Source organism: Siphateles boraxobius, unplaced genomic scaffold, assembly GCF_051911475.1.
Source record: "Siphateles boraxobius isolate OS27281-9 unplaced genomic scaffold, OSU_SipBor_1 12, whole genome shotgun sequence".
In the NCBI taxonomy this organism is placed as follows: Eukaryota; Metazoa; Chordata; class Actinopteri; order Cypriniformes; family Leuciscidae; genus Siphateles; species Siphateles boraxobius.
In genome coordinates this window covers 21,467,925-21,494,650 of record NW_027508722.1, presented here as the reverse complement: position 1 = coordinate 21,494,650, position 26,726 = coordinate 21,467,925, and the positions used below count along the sequence as shown (strand labels likewise).

At 38.9% G+C, this 26,726-nt stretch overlaps 1 protein-coding gene across 6 annotated transcripts in view; it reads left to right on the top strand.

The window, feature by feature from the left end:
* The first annotated feature begins 1,480 nt into the window (after positions 1 to 1,480).
* bcam (basal cell adhesion molecule (Lutheran blood group)) overlaps positions 1,481 to 26,726 on the top strand; it is a 68,117-nt gene continuing 42,871 nt past the window's right edge. For 3 of the 6 annotated variants that reach the window (XM_077211538.1, XM_077211523.1, XM_077211554.1), the window contains exon 1: positions 1,495 to 1,738. In XM_077211538.1, the coding sequence (XP_077067653.1) occupies positions 1,675 to 1,738 (64 nt within the window). In that variant the 5' untranslated portion in view covers positions 1,495 to 1,674. Of the gene's footprint in view, positions 1,739 to 26,726 lie in introns of all 6 variants that reach the window. The other 3 variants (XM_077211552.1, XM_077211547.1, XM_077211531.1) reach the window with 2 other exon arrangements.

The following is a 26,726-nucleotide window of genomic DNA, read 5'->3' as shown; positions in this document are numbered from 1 at the left end:
CTTGCCATTGTTGAGTCAGCAGTCTAAAAAAATACATCAACACCACGATTAGTTTTGTATGTAGGCCTAGCTAAACATTGTATATCGACATTTGTTCATTCAAAATCAGCTACATGCATTAGCTGCATATTTCTACTCTAGAAAGCTTTGACGCGCTACCACAGCCCAAGCATGATCCCTAAGGGAACGTCTGGCAAGTTGTTAAAGCGTTTAATTTATTATAATATAATTTGATAAATAAAAATAAATAAAAAATTGGTGAATTGCAAAATTACATGAAGGTATTGGCACAATTTAATGGTCACTAGGAACCATACCACAAGCTTTGGGACATGAAACAAAAACATTTAGGTGAACAGTAGGCCTAATGTTTTTATTTTTTTTTTAAATTGTGTACTGTGCATACAGGGAGCAATTGGCATAATTTCACCTGTTGTAAGTCAGTCTGGTTAATAGGAACTACAACCTATGAAACATGATAAAAGAAAAAAAAACTTTTTCAGAAATTTCCTAAAAAAATATTGTTTACTGTGGTGTAAATACTTGAAGGGAGGTATTGGGAAAAAGTCACCTGTAGTAAGTCAGTCTACTACCAATACAACGGTTGTAGAGCATTTCTGTTGTGTTGCAGCTTTATTTGGTTGTGGACATTTTCTGTTGTGTTGTATCTAATTGTGTTGAGCCTTTGAATATTCCCTAACTTCTGTGCATTGCACTGGATTTTAGGCGTTATGAGTATAGCTAAAGCAATACTTGTGCATAGCCGGAGTCTATGTGAACTTTGAAGTGCAAATAGTCACTTCAGGCGTCATGAGAAAGGCAGTTTAATACATTGCTGTGCTGTCATGACCCAAGAATAGTGCAAAATAACAGTAATGAATGACACAGCTGAATATATCACACTACCTCCTCTCCCTCCAACACAAAAGCTCCACCTTCCTGTCTTCTCTCTCCTCTTCTTTCATCACTTTGAACTACTCCATTTTCCAAGCCCCTCTCCTCTTATCGGGTTCGATAACGCGTTCTCTCTCCCGCACACCAAAACTCTTGCCCCGAGAAAAGTGAAGCAGCTGTTTTGTTCCAGCTATCCCAGGAATGCCTGTCTGAAACCCAGTGTGGGCTTAGAGACTATTTCCAAAGGGACACACAAATGCATTGTCTAAACCGATGGAAGAGCTAGAATTATACACGTAAATAGGCTACTTATCAATCAAAACCTGTAATCTATAACCAACAACACGTTTATGTTTACCCCCACGTTTTGTGCAAGAGTAAGTTAGCATACTACATATTTATAGAGCATCAAAACAGCCCTGTGACAATAAAATTAATCTTATTCTTATATTGCATCATTTTTATTCATAGTATCACCTTTTATTTTAATAATCTACCGTGCAAAAGTCTTTCTCGTCTCTTGGCTGTATGTGTTCACTCCAGTAGCACTTTACTCGTTTGGGAAGAGAGTGGAGAGGGGAGGGGAGCACGGTCACCTTTTGTGCAAATATAGCCTATCAGCCAAGTCACTGCCATCCGCATCAGATTTCTTGCGCCAAGAAGGACGGGGAGCGCACTAGACTGCTGCGTGTGTTCGTGAAGGAGCTGTACCAAGACGAGACGCTGCAGAGAAATACAACGACGCGACGCGAAACAAAGACGCCAAGTTAATACGCAACTATGGAGAGAACGATGTTGGGACGGTTCGGGGTTTGCTGCACCTTGCTTGCTGTAGCGCTGCAAGGTAAGGAGGCTACAAATGAGAATACTTAGGAAATTTGTGATTTTACTATAGGCTAATTAAAAGCACAAGTTATTGTTTTGTTTAACAAATCACAAGCTTCACTTAATAATTTTCTGTTTAAACACGTAAATGGCTTGTTTGAATGGAATAAATAAAGAGCAGGTTACTTTTTTGTTGCCTTTTGGAACAACCTGTTACCGTGAGGGCAAGTTGAAATGTCGAAAGGAACTTTAGGGAGGACGTATAAACAGGTTATTTCGTGGCTGTCGGCGTCTATGAGGGTCTGTTGTTCATGTTTAAGTCAGGGAATGGTTCAAGGGTTAACCTGGACTGGTCTTGGTCTTTGAGGAGTGGAGGATCGCTCCTGCTCCGCGCGCGCTGTCGCCGGATAGACGCGTTTGCTTTCATCGAGTTCAAGTGTGCGGTTGTCAGACTCCAAATTCATATCACGTCAGTATTATTATTAGTACGCGTTATTGAAATTTGGATTTACAACCTCATTCTTAGATTTTTTTTAATCAGATAATATATTCTAAAATAATGGTTTAAATGAAATCTGTTAACTCGTCACCTTCTGTTTACAACGCGGTTCACAATTTTCGACATTTAAAACTAGTTAAACTGTTTATTGAATTTATTACAGAAATCTTGTGTAGATGTAAAACTACCATGTACAGAATTGTGTGCTGCTGTGCTATTATCTTATGTAGCCTACAATACAAATTGCGGAGTTAAAACATGGGAATATGCATGAACATTTTTTTCTGTGACAAATAGCCTACATTGGAAAAATCAATTTCTGATGAACGCAACTATCAATATTCCTTTGTTAAATTATTATTTTTCCCCCAAATTAACTATTTTATTAAGAGCCTGATAGAAGTCATATACTATCTGTTAGTATTCTGTCAGAATATATGAACCTGCTTTGTGCTAAGGTCATTGGGCCGTAACTGTCTGCACCCTGCGGTTCAAGTTAGTAGTTTTGTTCTGGTTAGAAGTGTTTGGCTGCCTTTGACCAATATTGTTTCAGCCCCTCCTCTAGCTCCGCCTCAGACTGACCGTCTTTACCACCTCTCTAACATATGTGTTGATGTATTACCACTTTTAAAATGAAGCTTAAATTCAAAGTAGTACACTGTTTGACTTGTGGATAAGATTTAATTTTGAAACCAAATTTAAATTTATGACAGGCTATTTGACTTGTTTTCCACTTTAACATGACTGTGAGTAAAAACATTCATATAAAGAAGCTCGCTCTAAAAATAAACTAAAAACTAAAAAACCCTCCCAGGCATACATTCTTCTCCATCCCAGAGGTACTTTTATCTTTCTGTCTGCTCTTAAGACTCTCTCTCTCGCTCCCCTCCCTTACTGTGGATCTGGTTCTTCCAGTGTTCTCACCTTCTTTCAGTTCTGCGGCTATCGGAAGTCCTTTTTTTACCTACCTAACCTATCCCTCTGCACCATTCCATTGTTTGAGACTCTTCTCTTGTCCAGAGTTTGAAAATACATGTGGAGCAACAGACAGATGAAGTGTTTTTTCTGATGAGCTCAGTCAAGTCTCCAGGCTGCTGCGTTGAGGTTGAATGCACTGATCAGTGATGCTTCTGTTGCTCTGAAAGCAGGTCCTCTGAGATGTTCTCTTCTGTAGCTGTCCCCCCCCCCCCCCTTTCTCTCTCTCTCTCTCTCTCTCTCTCTCTCTCTCTCTCTCTCTCTCTCTCTCTCTCTCTCTCTCTCTCTCTCTCTCTCTAATTCAAACGTCATTAAGAATTCCCTTTTTTTGTCCTTTAATTGGGCTGATCATGGGATCTGCAGTTACTTTCTTTTGATGCCAATATCTGTCAGATCTGATGATCATACCTGTCCCACATGATCCGTGACCTCTCAAGCTCAGTGGATTTGAAAATCGCTACACTTCCACAAACACTGCAGCATCTCCATGCATCCTTTGTGCGTGTCCTCTGGAAAACCTGTTTTGATGACTTTATCCTCTTTCCGGGCACACATTTCAATTGATCTGTAGCGTTTAACTGCCAAATGACAGCCGCTGGAACTCTGCCCGTTCATTTCAATTTGTTGCCTACCTCTCCCAGAGGTGTGCCAGCCTCTGCTAGAGCTTTCATATAATTTGCCTTATAATGGAAGTCTCAGTGATTAGCATTTAAAATGGTTCCCGTCCAGCCTCATATCGGAGCCACATGACCTTGTTACTGTAACCACCAGCACTGATACCAAAGCAATAACCTCTCATGTGATATTTCAACAATATTATTTGCATTTTCAATCCCTATAGTTGAGTATCCTGAGGCGGTATCGGTGCAGTACCTTGGTGGCTGCTCATTTGATCGTGGTGGGATGTCAGTAGGTGGCGTAAAAAATTGTTGAGACACCTTGTCAGTTGAGTTTTAAGGAGCTGCGCAGAAACAGCACGCTTCCATTCTTTGTCTATTTCCCGCACTCATTTCCTTGCTTAAATTTTCTCCTTAGCAGAACCTCCCCAACCGGAGCGGCATCAAACGTGAGCATGCACACACATCACCCCCTGCAGCCGGCAGTAATTATTATGGCATTAGGAGGCTTCAAATTAAAACCTTCTCTTTGTGCTGGGCCAACAGATAAAAGCCAATCTTATGTATGAGGTTGCCTCTCCAAGCTCAAAGCTCCTATAGCTATCCATCCACACACACCTGGCATAAAGCTAGTCACGCACACGCTGTGTAACTGTTCCAACTCAAGGTGCTAATTTGGCCGGTGATGATGATAGCGGTGGAAAGAGGCGGTAAAGTGTGTGATTCGGCTCTCTGCTGTGGGCCCCAGTCTCTCGGATCAGCTTGGTGATTCATGCCCGTGAGGAGGGGGGAGTCACTGCTTGGAATGAGAAGCATTCAGCAGGGGACAGGTTACATCTCGCCCCCTGACTCTTCAACCCCCCAGATTCTCTCTCTTTCTTTCCCGTCTCTATTTCTCTGCCTCTCTTTCTTTCGGCACAGATGGACGAACAGGCTGCCAGTGAAAGCAAGTCACGCAACCACAACACACATGGTTTTGATCCAAGATCACAATATGGCACTTATCTGCTAGACCATAGATAGTTTTTTACACATAGGTCACATTTTAGTGGTCTAACAGCCTCATGACCCTGTAGAATGTGGAAATTAGACTTAATTATCAAAAAAAAATGCCATTTATAGATTGGAATAATTGTAGCTGCACCTGAAATCGCATATTTAAATTGAGGAAATTAATACATCTCATCACGTGACCTGCAGCATCAATTTGATTCACAATCACAATTTGATTCGCTTCTTTGATTCACAACTTCTCTCCTGTGGGCTTATGGGATAGTAAAGTGTCCAAACTATGCACACTTTGCAATCTCGACAGAAGTAGTAGGATCCTTTTTGCCTATTCTTTTATATTGTGGATTCAGATATACGTCTCTTTTTATGTAGGCTACTCTTTTTCACTTATGTAGTAGGGAAGTTTTTCACTTAGGGAAGTAGGCATATTGGGACACATGGTGTTACTTCTTAGAAGAAAGTCTAAATGGTTCATAACACCTTAAATAATAATCAAGAGTCTGTGGGCTTGTTTTAATTGTTTTGAGACCCATCATGAAAGCTTGTTTTTGGATTGGCAGCAGTTCTTTTGGCAGCCGGTTTGAGGAAAGCTCACTGCTTGCTGGCACAAAGCAGCAGCAACCACATGGTCGCTCTGAATGAGAGATACTGAGCAGCCCATCTTTTCATCTTAATATCATCTAAACCAGTATTTCTTGATCTTTTTGGTCTTGGGTATCCCCACAACTATACCAGTAAAGTGCAAATACCCTTTTATCAACACCAAACCATAAATGTGTTACTTTTTACTTTTATAATATATACAGGTTGAATATAATTTAGCATTGTTTTTAATGAAGGTTGTCAATATTAAAGTATTTCACTTTTAAACTAAAACAATTGATTCTGTAGCTTCCTCTATCTTTAATGAGACATCTGAGCATACTTGTGTTTGATTTTTAACAATTCTGATAGCAATCGTGGAAAAGCTTTATAATTTAAAATCATTTTGTATATGATGTTTTATATATTTAATAATACAAAATCAACATTTTTTAGCATAAGTACCTGGTAAAATTCTCACAAATATCTTATTTTGTGTTCAACAGAAGAAACAGTCATACAGGTTTGGAAAAAATGATGACAGAATTGCCATTTTTGGCTGAACTATGTCTTTAAATAATTTTCAGTTGGGCTAGACTATAAAAAGACAGATTATTCTTTTGGTCTACCTGAAATTTAACTTTTGAAGTGAATGTAATCGTATTGACTGGTCTGATGCTGCTGCAGATGTTACACTCACAGATACACAACACACACTGAGAGTTTTAATGCTGTGGATTAGCTCTGTCTGGCCTGCTTCTGTGTATGTTAGTCTTTCTCTTTGTTTTCAGTAATGGCGGTGCCGTTTGCGATCAGTGGGTGACCATTGATGTTTTCTGTGATTTACGGTTGGTATTGTGCATGCTCCGGCATATATAACTGCCTCGTACACAGAGGCTGACCGAAAGGACAGACAGCATGTCTATATAGAATCTGTAATGCCAGGAAAGAATTTATTCACGCAGACCTGCTGAGCTCTTTCACTCAGAATTTATAACCAGTTCTGATTGAGTCATTCTTTCATAAAAAAGCAGCATCTCTCCATCTCTCCTCCCCTCTTCTTCTCTGTCTGCACTCAAGCCCCCCACCAATCCTCCCATCTTTCATGAAAGCTGGGTCCTGCCCAGTCCTTCAGCATTCAAACACCCTGCCCACACTACAAAGCATCCTGGCACGGCAGAAACAGAGATTGAGGAAGTTCGGTAGCCTGATGCCCTTTGATTTCTCCAAGGCTGCAGTTTCAAGGCTGTTATTAGTGGCATACAATAAACAGTATGTGGAAGATATGGTGTGTGTGTGTGAGTGTGATGGCTGTTTTCTGTGAAGGATGTTGAAGTGGTCTGATACTAAAGTGGGGAGCCGAAGGATATGAGGCATAGTGAAAAGCTGCATCTGTGTGTTGGGGCACAGTGCTTTGAAGAATAGGTGCTTCAGAGGCTCTTTGGGGAGACGAGGTTAAGAGCGGCTGATCCATTTAGCTGTGGAGATTGTAAGGGCGATTGGCCAACGCAAATCCTGAGGCCTCTCTCAGGGATTCCTAATGGATTCAGGGCTGATGGGTTTCCTTTTGGGGAAAATATTGTTTTTTTAGCGAGGAACTTAGGTCATGCTGTACTATCGGCCATCTTGTAGTACATTGCCACATCTCCCTTAGCTCTATTATACCAGTATCGATTTGAAGATGGACATTAGTTGTTCTGCATTGATTTGTTTCTCCTAGCAGTGTTTTGGGATTTGGCTTACAAGAAATGCTTCATCTTGATGCACTTCTACAGCTTGTCTTCTGTCATCGGTGATCTGTGGCTTAATTACATAGAGCTGGGCAATATAGTTAAAAAAATTATATTTTACGTAAACTATTTAATATTTAAATAAATATAAAAATACTTGAAAATATATATATCCATAAATATTATATAGTAATATTATATACAAATATATATTTAATATTGTAAACATGAGGATTAGAACAAGTGTTTATCTGACAAAATAATTTGGCAAAAACAAAATCTCATAGGAAGACCCATACATTAACTGCAACATAATCAGTTATTAATATTGGTTATTGTTTCTTGTTTTTGCATAATTTCTTTGTATGACCGCCTGGCCAAAAATGATGTCTGAAGAATTTGGCATATTTCATTGCGTTATCACAAATAAAACAATTGAATCCAAGCACAGCTATACACAATATGCACACAATCTTTAACACATTTTTAATAAGATTTGAAACAAGGGTGAAGATGTCAATTTTCCTAGGCCAGGCATCATTTTGGCCAGTACCCCGTATAATAATAAAAAAATATATATATGTATATAGGCTATATATTTTTTATTTACACTTTTTTAAAACATATTTAACATATTCATATTTTCACATGTATTTGGTTCTAGAATCTGATTGGCTGAGAGCCTTTTCCAGCTGTGAGATATTCACCCAGTAATAGCACTTTAACCATTTCACCATTTGTATCAATCCGCATGCAGCGACTGTCCAATGGCGAATTAAAACAACTATTTGTTTTTATAACACCAGCAAAATCATCCAAAATACACAATGTATATCTCAAGCTACTTTCTCGCCATTGGTCATTTGGTCACAACTCAGTTGGACCTGTTGAAACTGCTTGTTTAAGAGCTCTTTAAACTTCCTTTTCCTCACACAGACTGTGGCCATTGTCTTCATACTATCAGCTGGCAAACATTCCCTGGAGAACAGTCTTCTGACGCAAGGGAGAGAAAAGCCTTTATAGCCCTCAGCTTACGGCTGTTTGGTTAGTCGAGCGCACCCCCCAGGCTGAGCTATTCACTGCCCCGCACTCGACAGACCCTTCAAGATGTGGTCTTGCTGAAGATTACACACACACAAACACTATTTGTAATCCTGATCTTTTGTTTGCACTCGCACCACCTGAAAAATATAGACACAGATCGTTCAGTTACGAGAAATGTAAAAAGTTTGGTTCTTGTTTGATGTTCACTTACACATTAAAATTTTGTTTATCACTGTTTAAATATTGTTTGAATGAATCATAGTTCAGTGGGTGAAACTAGACGTCCAGGTTGTGTGTTTCCGACTGTGATTTATCATCAGCAATCTACTTCACAATCATTCTTTCTCCATTTTGCACAGTGTGTGCCTTTAACATGAAGGACATTTTTTTTCCTTGAGACACTATTTTGACTTTTTTATTTTTTTTTATCTGGTTAATGGTTAGCTGAGCATTGTTAACCTCTTCAACGAAAATGGACACTGTTTGACGAGCCGCATTGTTGCTTTAATAGTGCTTGACCCGTGAAGCACCACGAGGCCCTCTGGTGAATTTAAAATTGATGGAGTTCATTTGGGAGTATGTTTGTGTCTGAGGTACATTATATTACATGATTGAAAAATGCTGCAAAATAGCAAGGTGGTTTCTGGCCATTCAAATGTGTAAAAAAACATTTATAATATTTGCACGTTACGTGGCCTGAGGGATTGTGTGCGAGTCAGACAGACATTTGGGTCTGAATTTCTGAGATTGGGGCTTCCCCGTTCACACGCTGAGATTGGGTGACAGATCACATTTCATTCAGGAGACACATGTTCAGGTGATTACCTGCCGGAGAAGAGTGTCTATCGCTTTACTCAACCTCAACCCCCAAAGCCTGCTCTGTCTCTGTAACACACGCTTCGCTGTCCTGTATGCTGTGGAACCTGTGTGAACATGAGTTTAAATATGACCAACACTTGAAGAAGTTATATACCAAGGAGCTGAAGGCTTATATTACCAACTTCTTGCTCTTGCTCTTTAAAAATTCACTTTCTTGATCAGTATTTTTATCTCGTTTTCCACTGAGAATATGTTAACATCATTAAAATAACATGATAAATGTACTTCATTAGCAAAATTACAAATGACTTCTTAAGACTTTAGAGTATATATACTGTATATATCACACAACACCTGTTTGGAGTCAGAGATTTTGAAAGGTTTTTTTTTTTTTACAGAAATCTCTGTATCAATGTTGAAAACTGTTGTGCTGCTTAATATTTTTGGTGAAACTTTGATAATTTATTTTTCAGGATTCTTTGATTTATAGAAAGTTCAAAAGAGCCTATTTATTTTTCAAACAGGGAAAAGAAAATTGTTTCTTTTAATTTCTTAATAAACTTAATTGTTTATCTTATGCATTCGTATGCAATTTTGCTTCTTAAATACATTTATCTGATTTTAAAGATGTTTATACATTTTCCGTGGAAAACATGATTTAGAAAATGATTTATTTTGGGGTTGCTCTTATTCTCTCTCCTTCGAAGAGAATGTGCTTGGAGAATCTACCCTTTATCCCTGTAGATTAGCAAGTACTCTGCTTTAGTTTGTGGTTAATGAGTGTCCCTGGCCGATAGCGAATCAGGAAGGTGGTCTGATGGACCCCAAGGACCACAGTGCCAACTCTAATTCTGTTGCCTTTCTGATTGACACACAGCTTGATAATCATATTCAGGCCTGCGGGGCTCCAGCATTGGTCCCCAACCCCCCTCCCCCTCGCATAATCTTAACCAATCAGTTATTTCCCTGTACGGTATACCAGCATTACTGACAGGCTACATTTCCTATTGAGTTTCAGGTTTCATACCTTGTCACTTCTTAAAGGTTGTAGCCATCCATTTGCTCTCAAATTAAATCTTATTAATGGACAGTAATTGGTTTTGGATGTAATTTTCATTTGCAGAGAACACAGATGAAGTTTTTAAGATTCACATTATGCTGCAACTCTTTTGGGAAGGATATTTCTTTACCAGCATCAGGATCTCAGAAGATCATAATATACTGGTTTATTGAGTTTTGAGAACTAAAATGTAGCACAAATGAAAATCTTGTTATGTATTATCAAAGGATATGGGCTTTGTGCGATCAAATTTAACTTTCATGAGGGCCAGTAATTCTTTGTTTGCTGTCTATTCCTCACAGAGTCCAGAATCTCTTAAAATACAATTAAACAGACAACGGTGGCATTTGGCTTACGATGGATTAGTTCAGTTAGTTAAAAACACAGAAGCTCATGAAATGGTTCTGCACTAAGACACACAGGGCTTTGACTCTTTAAGACAGACTTAATTAGACTGTTATTTTGGGAAGATGTCGACACACACTGGAAGATAGAATCTGTTGGGCATATGTTTGAGGGACTTTGTTGGTGTTGTTGGTGTCTTTGGTCCTCCTTGTGTCTCATATGGGGTGTGGTACGCCCGCTGACGGTGGCGGCTGTGACTCCACACCTTGCCTGAACATTTTTGGGTCAGCGGTCAGTCTAACCCCTCCTTTCCCTGCCAAGTAATCATGGTGACAGGCACGTGGAATTCCCTAGTCAATTAACAGTTGGAGTGGGAGTAGGAGTGGGCGTGTGGGCGCATATTGACTGGTGCAGTGGGGAGGGCTGACGGAGCGAGAACAGAGGACACATGTTCATTAAAATCATCCATCCTGGATCAGATGGTAGATCTGGAGATTTTTCCCTCCCTCCCTGTCTCTTTGAAATGCTTGTGTTGCCCGTTTGTGAGTGTGATACTGTACATCATTGGGCTGAAGGCAACTTTCTCACACTGCTCTTCCCTTCCCTTTGTCCTTCATTTATTCTCACTTGCTTTGTTAACGTCTCTCCTTTTCCTTTGGGGGAAGCCCCTTTCCTTTTCTCTCTTTTTGTTTTTCCTCTCTTTAGCTGCTCAGTCACTATTCTGCAAATGGTGACATCATATAAGTCATAAAAAAAGTCATATATACAAGCCAGTATAATCAGAACAGAAAATAAAATCCAATATGAGTACTTATCAAAATGCAGCTGATGGCTGTGGAATTAAGTTTGACATATATAACCATATATATGATGATATTTTGAAGAATATGGGTAACCAAACAGTTGACCGGCCCCATTGACTTCTATACTGTGTAAAAAAAAAAAAATCTATGAAAGTCAATTGGCAAATTATTCAGCTTTGTCATCACAGGAATGCATTACATTTTAAAATAACAGTTCTTTTAAATTGTAATTATATTTCATTATTATATATGTATTATATTGGTGTTTTACTGTAGCTTTGATTAAAGCAGCCTTGGTGAGCATTTTTAAAAAGTTTTTGAAAGAAACTGCTATCAAACTTAAAAAAAAAAAAAGTAACTTTTAATTGTACCGACCCCAAAAGTTTGAATTGTAGTGTTTTTATTTTATTTTATTTATTGATTGGTCATGTGGGTCCAGGGCATTTAAGTTAATTTATGTCTTCTCACTTTCTGTATACATGTGACCACACACACACACACACACACACGCACGCACGCACGCACGCACGCACGCGTGCACGCACGCACGCACGCACGCACGCACGCACACACACACACACACACACACACACACACACACACACACGCACGCACGCACGCACAAACACGCACGAACACACACACATGCTCTTGTACCTGTGCAGCAGTTAAAGGACAAGGCTACATTGTTAAGACATTCCTGGGGCTGCCGGAATGCAGGTATTAATGCGGAGTGATTAGACACAGCGAGAGAACAAGCGCAGAGAGGGGTGGGAGGGGGTAATGATAGAAAGAAAAAAACAAGGAGTGAGGGGCTGGATTCGGGGGAAACGAGGGGAGAAGGGAGCGATGGAGTTGGAAAGATTGAGGAACAGAAAGGGAACATATTGCAGAATGAGGAGGATACCTTGTTTTGAGGAGAGGATTCTGTGTTAGTAAAAGTCAAACGTCACTTTGTTTTCCTTGGTTTGGGACAATTCACCAAAAATTTAACATTGTGCCATGACTGACTGTTTTCTCAATGCTTTATGCTTTATGGCATGCAGCTACTGTACAATGAATGGGAAATGAAACTTTCAAGCTTCAAAAGGGACCAAAAGCAATTAAAAGTATCAAACAAGTGACCCATGTGACTGGTGCATTTTATTCCAAATCTTCTGAAGCTACAATAGCTTTGTTAATGAGAGTTAATGAGAAGTGGTGATGTCTAACTTGTGAATTAATTATTTGAGTAGGATGTGTTGATCTGATTCATGAAACCTGTCTCAATGATTTCTTCAGTCTGACTGGCTGAGTTCAAATCACAGACTCAATGATCCAGTTGATTTGCACTTTGAAATCAGTTTTGGTTTGTTTCTCACATTTTAAAGGACTTATACAGTGCATCAATCGAATTGACTGCTTTTATTATACGTTCATGGTCCTTTTTGGAGCTTGAAGGCCCCAGTATCCATAGACTGTAACTGCATAGAAAAAGTCTTCAGAAATTATGTTATGTTCCCCAGAAGAAGAAAAAAGTCACAGGTTTGGAATTATATATTACGTGGGTGAGTAAATGATGGCAGAATGTTCGTTTTGGCGGTAACAACCCCTTTAAGTTTAAGTGTGTTGACAGTGTTTGTGTTTCAGGAACGAGTTTTGACATAAATAGTATTACAGTATGTATATGCATGTGTTGATATTAGAGGTGGAAATATGCATGTGTTGATATTAGAGTTGTGTCGGTGGTGCATTGCTATCAAAACAGGAGCGTGTGAAAATGGTCTTTTTTCATTCCAGTGAAGAGTTTGGATTTAACTGTATTTAAAAATAGGAAGTGGAATGCCTGGGAGGTCCCAGCATAACGATAGCAGTACCAGCTGGTGATCAGATCTGCCATGGATCTGTGAGAAAGGGAGGACGAGAGCGGGCAGGGGAAGGCGGGGGTTGCCTGTTGGTGCTTCCATGGTGAGGGCAGCAGTGCCAACCAATGTCAGCTGTGCCATCTCGGCTATATGGCCAGGTGGCATCAACCAGCAACATGTCCTGGCATTAACTACTACACACCCCTTCCAACACACAAGGTGGTGTAATCAATGTCAAAGTCAACCTCCTCTACCCCATGATCTGCTAGAATCCCCACCCATCTCTCCATCTGCTTCCTGTATGTGCTGGACAAATGGATTGAGGGTCCATCTAAAATTTGTGGGTGTCCCATATCAAAAATTAGAAGCTTGCTGTTCAGAAAACTTGTATGACATTTTTTTTCCATGTATTTAAGAAAGTTATAAATATTAGTTTATCACTATGTATTTTTAAAGTGGTGTATATAATACTATTTTATTATTATTATTATGTATTTCAATATAAAAATAAATACAATTGTTCCTTTTCATTCAGTGAAAAACAGTGTGGAAACACTGTGGAAAGCTTTTTTTGAACTAGATTTTTTACTTTATTTTAAGTTCTTGTGTAACAGTATATTTTTTTGAAGTGCTGTTTGGTTTAGCCGATCAAAAATCATCCCTTTAAGTAATTTCAGAGCATACAGATAAATGTCTAGATATACTGAATATCATTAAAATTATGAAAAATATGGTTATGTTTTTTTGGATGCTTTTGTTTGGGCCAGATTACATATGACATCTAATAAGGTCTACGATTGAAACACTAATTAATGAACAGGCAAGATTGTATGTTCTTTGTATTTTTTTCTGTTGCTCCCTCTTCTTTTCACTCTCTCTTGATATTTCCATCTTTCTGTCTCTGGGAATGATAGTTTACATGTTGTGTAGAGCTCTGGATGGAGTGACAGAGAGGGAGTGAGACAGCTGGACACTCATGGCTCCAAAGATCAGCTTACACAAACTCACTGGCATGTCTGGCGGCAGTCTCCCTCTCTTTCTCTCCCAACGTCTCTTTCGTTCCACTTCTCTTATTTGCTTGGATCATTGCTCTGTTTCAGTCAAACAATCTCCCTACACAAAGTGCTATGTGTTACGGTAGAGTTGGCATCTTGTGTTGGTTTGTCTGGAGAGGAGCTCAAGCCTGACATCAAACATACAACTAAACAATGAAGTCAAAACAGGATGAAACTGCTCTGGGGCAGTAACCGTGAGCCCTCACAAACACACATACATTCATTCATTCATTCATTCAAAAAAAAAAAAAACACGTTTTAAAGGCATGACTCCTCAAGCCCCTGCCGTGTCATTTATTTATAAAGAATGGAGCAGATCGCACGTGCAAAAATCTAGAGGGTGCAGATTGAGTGACAGACAGGCAGAAACTGCCCCAACACCCTGCCCCCTTTCTCCCTCTGCACCCCCTGTTTTTAAGGCGACAGATGGGTGTTTTCTATTCTTTTCTTCTGTCACTCTGTTTTCTCTTCCTCATACCTGCTTGGACATGGACCAACCCCGGCCCCCTCCAGCCTTGTAAACCCCTACCTTCAGCAAACATCCTAAAATCCACACTTTACCCAAGAAAGGTTAGGACACAGCCTGGGGCGGTGCAATTTTCTCCAGGTGTGTTCCCTGTCGGAAAAGCCTAAGATGGAAGCTTTGTTTTGGAACATGGTACACAGTTGCTAGGTTTTAGTTGGTTGAAGTTGATTCAAGCTAGTTATTTGCTGGTTCACCGGGTATGTATAACAAAACGGCAAAACAAAATTGCTAAAACTAAGATGAAATCTCAAAATATAAAACTAAATGCTAATTCAAAATAATAAATACTATAGTATACTAAAATAACACTGACTATAGCTTTGACCAGCTAGAAACCAGTTATCATGTTCCAAAACACAGCTACTAGTTTAAGTTAGATTCTCCAGAAGAGTTTTAGTACCGATGTATGAAAGATAGATGCTGCATCCGCGTATGCCTATTATAATAGTATATAATATGTGAAAATAGTATGTCGAAATCAAAGTGTAAAAAAATCCCCAAAAAACAGGTGATATACTACTTCCAGTAAGATTCTGGAGTGCACATTCGATGGACACTTTACTATCTAATGAGGCCATGGGAGTGGAGTTGTGGAAGGCAGTGTAGCGACGCAACTGACACTGGTAGATCACATGACACTGACAACATGGCGGATGTAGTACGTTTGAATTTCATTCATACATCGAAGTATGTTTCACACCAAATGTCTAGACAGTATATGTGACTTCAGACGCAGCTAGTTTGCCTGTTGAATTGATTATAAATCATACTAAATACATTTATGATGTATCTTGTTTGAATTTGCTATTATGATCATTAATGTCTTTTAAATTGTCACATACACTGAACAAAATTATTAGTTCTTGCTGGGCCAGCATACTCACTGGACATGTCACCTATTGAGCATGTTTGGGATGCTCTGGATCGACGTATATGACAGAGTGTTCCAGGTCCTGCCAATATCCAGCAACTTCGCACAGCCATTGAAGAGGAGTGGACCAACATTCCATAGGCCACAATCAACAACCTGATCAACTCTATGCTCTAAGGAGATGTTGCACTGCGTGAGGCAAATGGTGCTCACCAGATACTGACTGGTTTTCGGACCCCCCCAGACCCCCCCGAACCCCCCAATACAGTAAAACTGCACATTTTAGAGTGGCCTTTTATTGTGGCCAGCCTAAGACACCTGTGCAATAATCACGCTGTCTTATCAGCATCTTGATATGCCACACCTATGAGTTGGATAGATTATCTCGGCAAAGGATCAGTGCTCACTAACACAGATTTAAGACAGATTTGTCAACAATATTTGAGAGAAATAGGTCTTTTGTGTACATAGAAAAAGTCTTAGATCTTTGAGTTCAGCTCATGAAAAATGGGGGCAAAAACAAAAGTGTTGCGTTTATAATTTTGTTCAGTGTATAATAGTATATAATCAAAGTATATATTGTCTTTTGCAAGCTTACTGCACAGCTTACTATTAGCACACTCTTAGCCGTTTAGCCTGCTAGCTTATCCTATACTGCACACAAATGTTTAATTATACATTTTGTGTTCAGGCGATACAAACAGCTACCCCCTGGGGTCCTAGACAAATTGTTCATGACACAGTAGCTCTTTAGGGATTTAGTTACAGGTCTAATAGAGCAGAGAAAGACTAGTTTTCATGACTGACACTTTCCTCTCCTTCTTCCACACACTGTGCACAGCTCCAGACACCACGACTGCGTGTTTGTGTGATGTTTAGTGGATAAACCTTTACATTCCTTTTCATGTAAGATGTGTGGTTATTCACCTACCTTACCAGTCAGACAATGGATCACAGCACAGAAGAAAGACAGAGATTAGATCACGCTCTTTTAATTTTAAAGTTTGTTTTTATCATGTTTTACAAAAACCTATTATATTTGAGCGCTGTGTCACACTTCTTCCACTGTTATCAAAGTAAAAGAAGTTAATGTTATCATGTTTGCATTTGTGGAAGGTTCTTCATTCTTCATAATTTATCTGGAAATGAATAAGAAGAATTTGTTTGCACCCACTGATAGTGTTGTTTATTTTCATGTGCTGTCTGCATCATAGTAGCACTCTTCGGGTTTGTGCAAATCAGGTAACATGGCACAAGATTTTGTTTTTGAGTTCATATACTGAGTGTGAAAGTGGCTGTTTAGCGACTTTACTCTTCTGATTTTAATTGTTTCTGAATTGCAAAAGAAACAATGGAACACAGGAGACAGCAGTAGCCTCTGTTCTTATCGCTCTCTTTCACCCAAGGTTCCAGCTCACTGCCCTCCTCTTCAGCTCTCTCCGACTATCCTTATCTTCACATGCCCAAGGTTCTGTCTGTCCTGCCAGAACAGTTGAAGCTGAGCAGCCTGTTCAGTTTATTATTATTATTTTAATTTTTTTAGCTTTTCTCCTCATTGTTTTCCTTTTAGAATCAGATATCACTCCCACTGTTGCTAGAAGCCATAGATTTAACATGGCTGCATTACACAATGACTTTCAAGGGGGTTTGCTTTGGGGGTATTCATGTATTCATGTTATACAATTCAATTTAACTTACAAAAACAGGTTGTTGTTTTTTTTGTCCAGACTGGATTTTATGCTATAATTCAAGACGACCCCAACCTCTCAGTTTTGATGTCCATTGAGGAATGTAAGCTTTATTTCCTGGAGTCAAATTTGCCCATCCCCCCCCCCCCCCCCCCCTCTCTCTCTCTCTTTCTCTCTTGTTCTGTTCTTCTCTCCCTGTCCAGCTGGAATTCTGAATAAAGCGATAATATGTCACCTGCTGCCCTAATGATAAACATCTTTTTTTTTTCTTTCTGGCAATGCTGGTTCTTCCTTCATGTCTTTGTTTTCTCTTTACTCTTTGACTTTAAGCTTATCTGATCCTCAGCAGACCATGAACTGCCCGGCCTGTCTCTCCTCGGTCCTCTTCATGCCCGTGTTTATTAGTCTATTTTGAGGAATTAGGCGCGTGGATGTATTGTCAGTTCTATCTGTGTGACGAGCAGTATTGTATCTGTATGTTTGTGTATTTATTGAAGAAGTAATGAATTAGTATTCCAGCTGATCTTGATCTGATTATTGCTCTGCCCTTGTCTGTCATTGTGTTTGGTATGGGCAGAAAATACATACATTTCATTATTACATGCAACTCTGGAATACTCGATTCTGTTTGAACAATTGTCAAAAAGATAAAGTCAAATATGTCTGTATTTTGACATTAAACTGTACATTTGACCATTGTATGTGACAAAACAAAACCTTCATACTGTGTCTTTGTGCATGTATCCACAATATTAAGTCAAAGACCTTATGGATCATACAAGACACCAACCGTGTGGAATCCATATTATTTTTAAGGGAAGGAAGGTAAATCAAGGAGTGTTTTCAGTAGGTAGTGGAATGTCGGGAGTCTGATCTGAGGGGCGGATTCAGAGATGAAGGTGTGTTTACAGACAACAGCATTAATGAAAGGTGGTGTGAGCAACAAGCAGCGTCCCAGAAATAGAGAATTTGTGATCATAAAAAGAGAGGAAGATGCAATAACATGTACATCCGATCCTTATATCGTATCCACAGCCTTAAGGAACCCTTGTCTCTACATCCGATGTTGAGTGACAGATTTTAAACAGCCATGAGACAATATGTGTGCGAATATCTCAGTCTGGGTTGGTGTCATGGATTCCATGTGTGGTCCTCAGCATGATGTTGTACTCCACCTCCCTTATTTTGTGTGCGTGTGTACTGACACTCCATTTTCATCTCCATTTCTGTGTTTACAGACTTTTCTGGCTCTTGTCATTAATTCTAGTGCTCTATCCCTGACGCTCCCCCCCCTCATCTCTTTAGTTCCTGGCTCCTGCAGGTTGAGACGTGTTATGTCTAATGCAGATAAGGACCATTCTTCAGTTCACACTGCAGATCTCAATCTGTTCCGCAGCTCGCACAGGCAGAGCTCTGCTCTGTTGTTAAACTTTTAATGTGCTTTTACTATCATTCAGTAAAAAGTAGGTGTTTAAATGCTAGCTTTGGAGGGGAAATCTTTGAAATTCCATGGAATGGATTTAAACCCTTGCTCTTCATTAAGTTTTCTATGTTGCTAATTTGAACTAGTTTTATTAGACTGCTTTTCTTATCCTAAATATAAGTCAACATGAAACTTTGTTCAGCACCCAGTGTATTTCTGAGTGGGACAGGATATTCTCTAGAACAGTTCCATTTTACCTGATTCTTGTAGCACTCCGTGGTCTCCGTCGTCTCACGTAATAAAGTAATTTAAAACACTCATTTAATTTTTATATTCTGATATATTTCAGAGCGAGGCAGAATATTCACAGAGAAAAAAAAACAGGTGGGACATGATTAATTGGGACTTGATTACATCACAAAAATGTTGGTTTCATATACCAAATTAGAGCCAAGTGGTTGGAGTGGAGAATTACAAAATTAAGCAAGACATTTGGCATTAGGGAAAAGATGAAGCAAGTTATTATATTTTAATCATTTGTATTAATGCACACTGCAGAAATGTCTAATAATAAAGTAATCGGGTCAAATTCGATTTCATGCTGACTTTAATGAGGGTTTTTATGTGGGGTGTTCTGTCTCTTCTCTTATGTCTTAACTCTGATCTCTGCTTTATAACCTCCAGCAATGTCAGATTGAACCTAATGCAGTCAATAAAGACAGGCCTGTGCTTGACCTGATCTGACCCCACCCTAGACCCCGCCACCCGTCTCAGTCCATCTTAGGGGACGCACCCTCCCCATCTATCTCTGTCCCCTTAGTGACTGTCCTACAAAGACAATTACCCCCTGCTTGTAAACTTGTTGACATTCCATTGTTGGCCTCTCCGCCCTTCAAATTTAGTGCTTTTCCCAGTGGATACAAAGCAGGAAGAATTATTTTTTTTCTGATTTCGTATGTATGAATAGTTATAGCCGACCCCTTTTTGCGACAAGGTGGAAAGGGCAAGTGGACATGCTGGTTGAGTGTGTGTGTGTTAACAGACTGATATGTGCCAGGTGTCTCATAATTGGACAGATTAGGTTTGAATATCCCATACAGATACACAGGGGATATGTTTTTGTGGGCAACTCATGTGTCTACACTCGTCTATCCAATCGGTTTATCTGTGTCTCAGTGCTATCGTCCTATCTGTTACATCAATATGAATGGAATTCAAACTTCTTTGCATATATGTATGCAGTTTGTGGAATGTTGCTGCTCATGACACAGAACTCAGAACTGACGCAGGTAATGAAAGCAAACACCCCTATTGTCAGATAATGCAAAAACACACTGTATAAAATGTGATTACATGTTTAACATGTGAGTGTGTTATCTCATGTGTGCGCATTACGTATGAGGCAAGATGTTAACACGAAAGGCCTTTTCAGCACTCAACACGTACACAAACACAAAGTAGTTTTTGTGTTGTGTTGGTAATCAGACTATATTAGTGGAGTGAATCAACAATTTTCCTTGTCCAAGGACTAAAAGCAGTCCGTAATCAGTTCACTTCATCATCGCTGAAGGTTTTCCATTTCCTTTCCCTCGCTCACCTTAGGTTTGCTCCTCTGTAAAGTTCTTTCAGGATGATTTTTTGTTTGTTTTATCAAATATCATGAGCACCAGACATATTAACTAAAATCATATTTGTGCAATTTCCGTACATTTGTGAGAGTGATGCGTTAATATGGTTATGAAACTGCTCCATTAACCATTATTTAACCTGTAGTGAAATTTTGCTGATGTGCAATTGCATTATAGGCTGTTAACGTGTTAAGCATAGGATGGAGAGGTAACAAAATGGTTTTAGAGTGAAATAAAACACAGGCGTCTACATTTCATCATTATATGGCAGTCTGGAATACTTGATTCTGATTAGTCAATCGCATCATCCTGCAGTAAAATATTGTTGTAAATGGCTATTAAACTGTATATTTGAATGTTATATATTTTTTCCAAATATTTTACGAAATAATTAAATATAATATATATATATATATATATATATATATATTTACACACATACACAAATAATAGTTACATAACATTTAATATTGTTTTTAATTTGTATTTTAATATTGCATTTATTTGATTAGTTTGGTGGTAGCACCCTGTGGTTTCTTCTCACATAATCAAATCATATAGTGTAAACTCATACTCCTATTTTGTGTCTATATATTTATTTTGTAAGTTGTCATCTAATTTACAGCATAATGCACTGTCAAACAGTCATTATTACTTAGACTTAAAAAAAAAAAAACACTAGCACAACCCTGCCTTCACTGCTCACATGCTCTGTTGCTAATATTTCGCGTAATTAAGTTCAGTTCCCAACAAATTTAATTTCCTGCCGAAATGATTAAAGGTCTGCAAGTGCCCCTCCGTGACTGTGTGTGTGGTTGTGTGTTTTAGCGTTCTCTGTGCTAGGTGACCCTCTGTTTTAATCAATCAAAGTGGCTCACAAGACCTTGACAGCTCGACATGGAGAGGATGAAAAGAAAGGCAGAGAGTACAGTAGAAAGATGAGGAATGATGTGAATCTATGCTGTAATTGCACAGGAGAGAAGTGGAATCATTAAAGGTACAGTGAGCTGCACTAACGGGGATAAGATGGATAAGCTAGCCATGAGCTGTATCGATCCCTCTGTCATACTCTCTGACTTGTTTACACGCTCAATGCCCTGAGTTACAGAGCTAGAGACACGAACCCCAAGCGCCTGTAAGACTGTGACTCGTTACCCTCCACTTACTCACGGTCATTCAAGCATTTTAAAGCTAATCCGCCCTAATAGGGAAAAGAGAGGGAGTGAAACAGAGGGCTTGGTATAGTAGTGGAGGAGAGCAAGCAAAATGGAGGGATAAAATGGAAGAGTGGTTTTATACCAGAGGCTTAGCTCTTTGTTTTTGCTTTGAGACACTGATAACCTGTACAGACAGTCCCGGGGGATGATGGCATGTCATGTTTTGTCCCGCCAGTCTAAACCCAGCCATAATCATACATAAATCCCCTCCATACACTGAAATACACTGATAAAAATTGTTTGGGAGAGGAGAATAACAAGGAAATTGGCAAAAACAAAAAAAAAGTGCAATGGTATGGTATTATCATGTTTTTTGACATAGTGGTACCATAATAATATCATTGATGGTGTTCTTTAAGCACACTGGAATATAAAATAATGTAATATAATTTAATATATAATATTTATTTTGACAAATTCAGCAGTCATGTAATGTTACTGAACAATGACCAATATGTGACCCTGGACCACAAAACCAGTCACAAGTAGCATGAATATATTTGTGGGAATAGCCAACAATACATTGTATGGGTAAAAATTATCGATCTTTCTTTTATGCCAAAAATCATTAGGATATTAAGTAAAGATCATGCTTCATGAAGATATTTTGTACATTTTCTACCATAAATATATATTTAAAAAAAAAAATTGGATGCAGCAAAATCGCGAACATAAATGGACAACTTTAAAGGCGATTTTATTAATGTTTCGGTTTTTTTTTGAAGCATCAGATTCCAGATTTTCAAATAGTTGTATCTCGGACAAATATTTTCCTATGCTAACATACATACATTAAAGGGCTAGTTCACCCAAAAAAGAAAATTCTGTCAGTATTTACTCACCCTCATGTTACTCCAACCCCGTAAGACCTTCGTTCATCTTCGGAACACGAATTAAGATATTTTTGATGAAATCTGAGAGCTGGATCACTCCTCCATACTAGTCCATAGGCTTCTTCAGGGATTGAAACTTGCCAGCCCCAAAAAGTCATTAAAGACATTGTTAAAATAGTCTACAGTGGCTACAGTGGCTCAATCTTAAGTTTATCAAACGACGAGAATACTTTTTGTGCGCAAAAAACAAACAAAAATAACAACTTTATTTCAACTATTCATTTCCTTCTCTGTTGGCCTCTAGTCAGTTAACTTAGTATGATTGCGTAGAGCTACGTCACACGTAGGCTCACTATCTGCCGACGCTGGTCATGTGGGTGAAGCGTGTGACGTACAACAACAGAAGCTTACGCCATTACACTAGTGAACTGACTCGAGGTCCAGAGAGAAGAAAATGAATAGTTGAAATAAAGTCGTTATTTTTGTTTGTTTTTTGCGCACAAAAAGTATTCTCGTCGTCTGAAAAACCTAAGATTGAGCCACTGTAGTCACTTGGACTATTTTAACAATGTCTTTAATGACTTTTCGGGGCTGGCAAGTTTCAATCCCTGAAGAAGCCTATGGAGGAGTATGGAGGAGTGATCCAGCTCTCAGATTTCATCAAAAATATATTAATTTGTGTTCCGAAGATGAACGAAGGTCTTACGGGGTTGGAACAACATGAGGGTGAGTAAATACTGACAGAATTTTAATTTTTGGGTGAACTATCCCTTTAATGGAAAGCTTATTTATTCAGCTTTCAGATGATGTATAAATCTCTTGTGACTGGTTTTGTGGTCCAGGGTCACATATATGGATCCTTTTCATAAACTGTAATGACACAGTTGTACAGTTATTAACATGATAAAACAAGCAAAGTTTTTAATATTTTCATTAAAATGTATAACAATATACTTTGTTGGTGATCCATTGGCCGATATTATGAATATCTTGCATGTTGCTTGGAAAAAAGTGGCGACCCAACATAGGACCAAACCTGTAATCCATTTTTAAATTAGTTAATCTCATTTGCATGTATAGACATGTCAACTTTTTAAATTGAGGAGATAATGCTTATTTTGCTATCCTAAATGCACGATTAGTTGATTGCGCTGTATTATTTGCATTTAGCATCACATTTCCTTGTTATTTGTGATCCTATATGAAAACCTAAAATGAGGCATCAAAACATTATGATCTATAGCAGGATTTTTTTTATACTTTTTGTAATCTATATAAACAAAATATATATATAATCTGCATTACAGTTTTTGGCCATTTCAGACTAATGGCAATAAAAAATGCCAGTGAAAAAATACAGTAATATTATGATTCTGATATGGTCCCCAATATATTGTACATTTATACTGAAGTCCCTTGGTTTTACCAACTGATACTATCACTGTACCAGTACTTTTTTGCAAAGGGAATATAAAAACTCTTCAGTTCTGCAACTGAACAGTGAGTGAAACAGTGGAGAGGAAAGATGAAAGGGTGTTTTGAAAGTTTGTGTATGTGTGTGAATCTGACCTTTAGCCTTCAGTTTGCTGTTAGCACTGTCAACATTGTAAACAAACTCACTTTATACCGGAGACAGGCTCAGAGAAAAAAAAGAAGCAGAAGCAGCAGGAAGAAAATAAATTCTGGAGGGAGAGACGTGAGGCTGAGAAAAAGTGAAGAGAGAGAGAGATTGAAGGGGAGGGGAGAGGAGAGGAGGCAGGCAGGTGCAGGACTGACTGTAATAGCATTGTGCAGAAAACAAGCAAACCCTGACCTGCTCCTCTCGCTCTGTCCTTCACCCTCTCATCCCCCTTATCAGGCCTCAGTCCTCCCTTCTTCCACTCAGACTCTTAAAACTCTCTCTCAGATTCCGATTTACTCCATCAGAGCTGAGATTTACACGGCCCAGTGTGTCTCGCTATCTTTTCCTGACACACACACAGACTGTGGTCACTACAGCGGCGGGGCCTTCGGTAAGTGGACCTCATGAGATCTTCCGCGGTGTTCGCTTTCCCTGTTTTCACGGGACCGGTTCGACAAGACTCCCCTTATTGTATTTCACCATGGAGACGTGCAATGTTATGATAACAGTCTCCTTTAATCCTATCGGATTAACACCGTATCATTTGATTAAATTTTCGCTCATGGGGGAAGCTGTTAATGTACGCATTGCAGATGTAATTATGCATAGTCATTCGGCGTTTATCGCTCTGCCCACAACAGATGCTCATTTTCTTATATCCTGCCCTCATTTCCTTCTCTTCCCATTCTCACCAACCTGGAAAAGGGAAAGGGAAACAACAGCTTAAATATGCTGGTTGACAGGAAAGCAGGCCCGGGGATGTACAGTCAAACAACAGCAGCCTCAGGGATTGGAGTCACTATCCCTCCCTCCCTCCCTTTTCTCCTCTCTGCTGCCAAACCGAAGCTCATTAGAGGAAAGGGGATTCCTGACTAAATAGAATAGGGCTCCTGCCAGACTGGGTGAAAGATGAGGGAGAGAGGAAAAAAGAGAAAAGTGAGTAGAAGTGAGGAAATATATTAATTAAAATGATCACATATATTGATTCTCTAAACCGTTTATCATCTGTATTCTTATCTTAATCAATCAATTAAAAAAATTAAAAAAAACCTTCAGTAGTCATTAATTGGGCGCAGTCTGTTAGATTTAGATTTTGAAATTTTACACTGTAAACCCTGGGTTAAGATTCTTATTTGCATGTTTATGAGGTTTAATAACATAGATCAGGCAATATATGGCATGAAACAAGTACATAACCTATTTTAATATCTGCTTCATTTATGGAAATGTCATCACTTCAGTTAATGTGTTGACATTTTGTCACTTAAACTAAACAGCGCATGAAAGTATTCAATTCAATTCAATTCAAATTTATTTGTATAGCGCTTTTTTTACAATACTTATTGTTTCAAAGCAGCTTTACAGAATGTGCATTTCAGAAATGTACATAGAAAAAAAATATAGTTAATCATGTAGTAACTTAGGGCATAACATATCGCCGGCGTTGAGTCGTCTCTTCACAGGCGTTTAGTCATCTTATCGCAGGTGTTGGGGCATCTGAGGTCTCCATGAGAGGCTGGATACAAACCGGAGCTGACGAACGCTATTTACCTCGGGACTAGCGTCCCAAGATAACAGCAGAAAAGCAGATGGGAGATAATTAGCATAGCTGCTGTTCATAATATTAATGCATTCGATCTGATTCAACAGTGGTATCTGTGCAGAGCTCATGAATATTTAATGAGACAGGCATTGTATCGTCTATGATTGGCTGTCTAACATTCTAGTACCGCATTGTTTCACACTGTACTTTTTTGGCACAGCAATTCAGCAGGGTTTCATACCCCAGGGTTAGATATGGTGCAAACCACTTTCAAAATGACAAATGTGTAACATTGCTGAACCCAGTGTTAAAACTGGCCTGGTGAAAAACTTAACTGTGAGCTAAAACAAAATGTGGTGTACTGCATAATCATCTCCTTAAATCTTTAAATTTACTGAAAAATTATCCTTGCTTTAATTATCATTTATCATTTACTCACTTAGCTGAAGCTTTTATCCAAAGCGACTTACAATTGCTAGATATGTCAGAGGTCGCACGCCTCTGGAGCAACTAGGGGTTAAGTGTCTTGCTCAGGAATACATTGGTGTCTCACAGTGGATTCGAACCCAGGTCTCTCACACCAAAGGCATGTGTCTTATCCACTGCGCCATCACCACCATTAGATTCATTTTCAGTTCTTCGTTTTATAAAAGCCAAAGAAAAGAGTGAAATGTGGGCTGAAAGTTGTAGGGTTTTTGTTTTTAGGATCCTGTTACTTCATCAGTTTACAGTAAAGCTACAGTAAAGTTTACTATATATATATATATATATATGAAGTTTGTGTCCCAGCCACCCGCAAAGTCCCCGCTGCATAGCCCCTCCCTTCAAAAGTCACCCGCACCATTGTCCAGCTAATAAAGCACCTGAGTGTGAAAAATGTGGAGCTTAAGGAGGGTGAAAGAAACAGTGAAAGAGCAGACAAAAGGAGAAGTGTTAACTGAAGTCAGGAGACTAGCATTAAAACTGACATGAGCAGCAGAGGGCTGGAGGAGGGAAGCATGTATTTGTGTGTGGCCTGGCTAAAAGCAGACCTTCGTTTGAACTTAAGTTTATAATGACCAGTCAGAAAACATGGAGAGAGGAACTAGTATAAAATGAGAACTCATTTCTCAGTTTCAATTTTTGAAGACATTTTTAGACATGGAGATTAAAATGAGGTCAAGCATTGTAATTGATGTAATTGGTTCGGTTTTCCTACTCTCTCAAACTACTTATATATTTGTATCTGATTATTTTACAATAGTCAAGTCAATACAGATTGTTTCAAACAGCT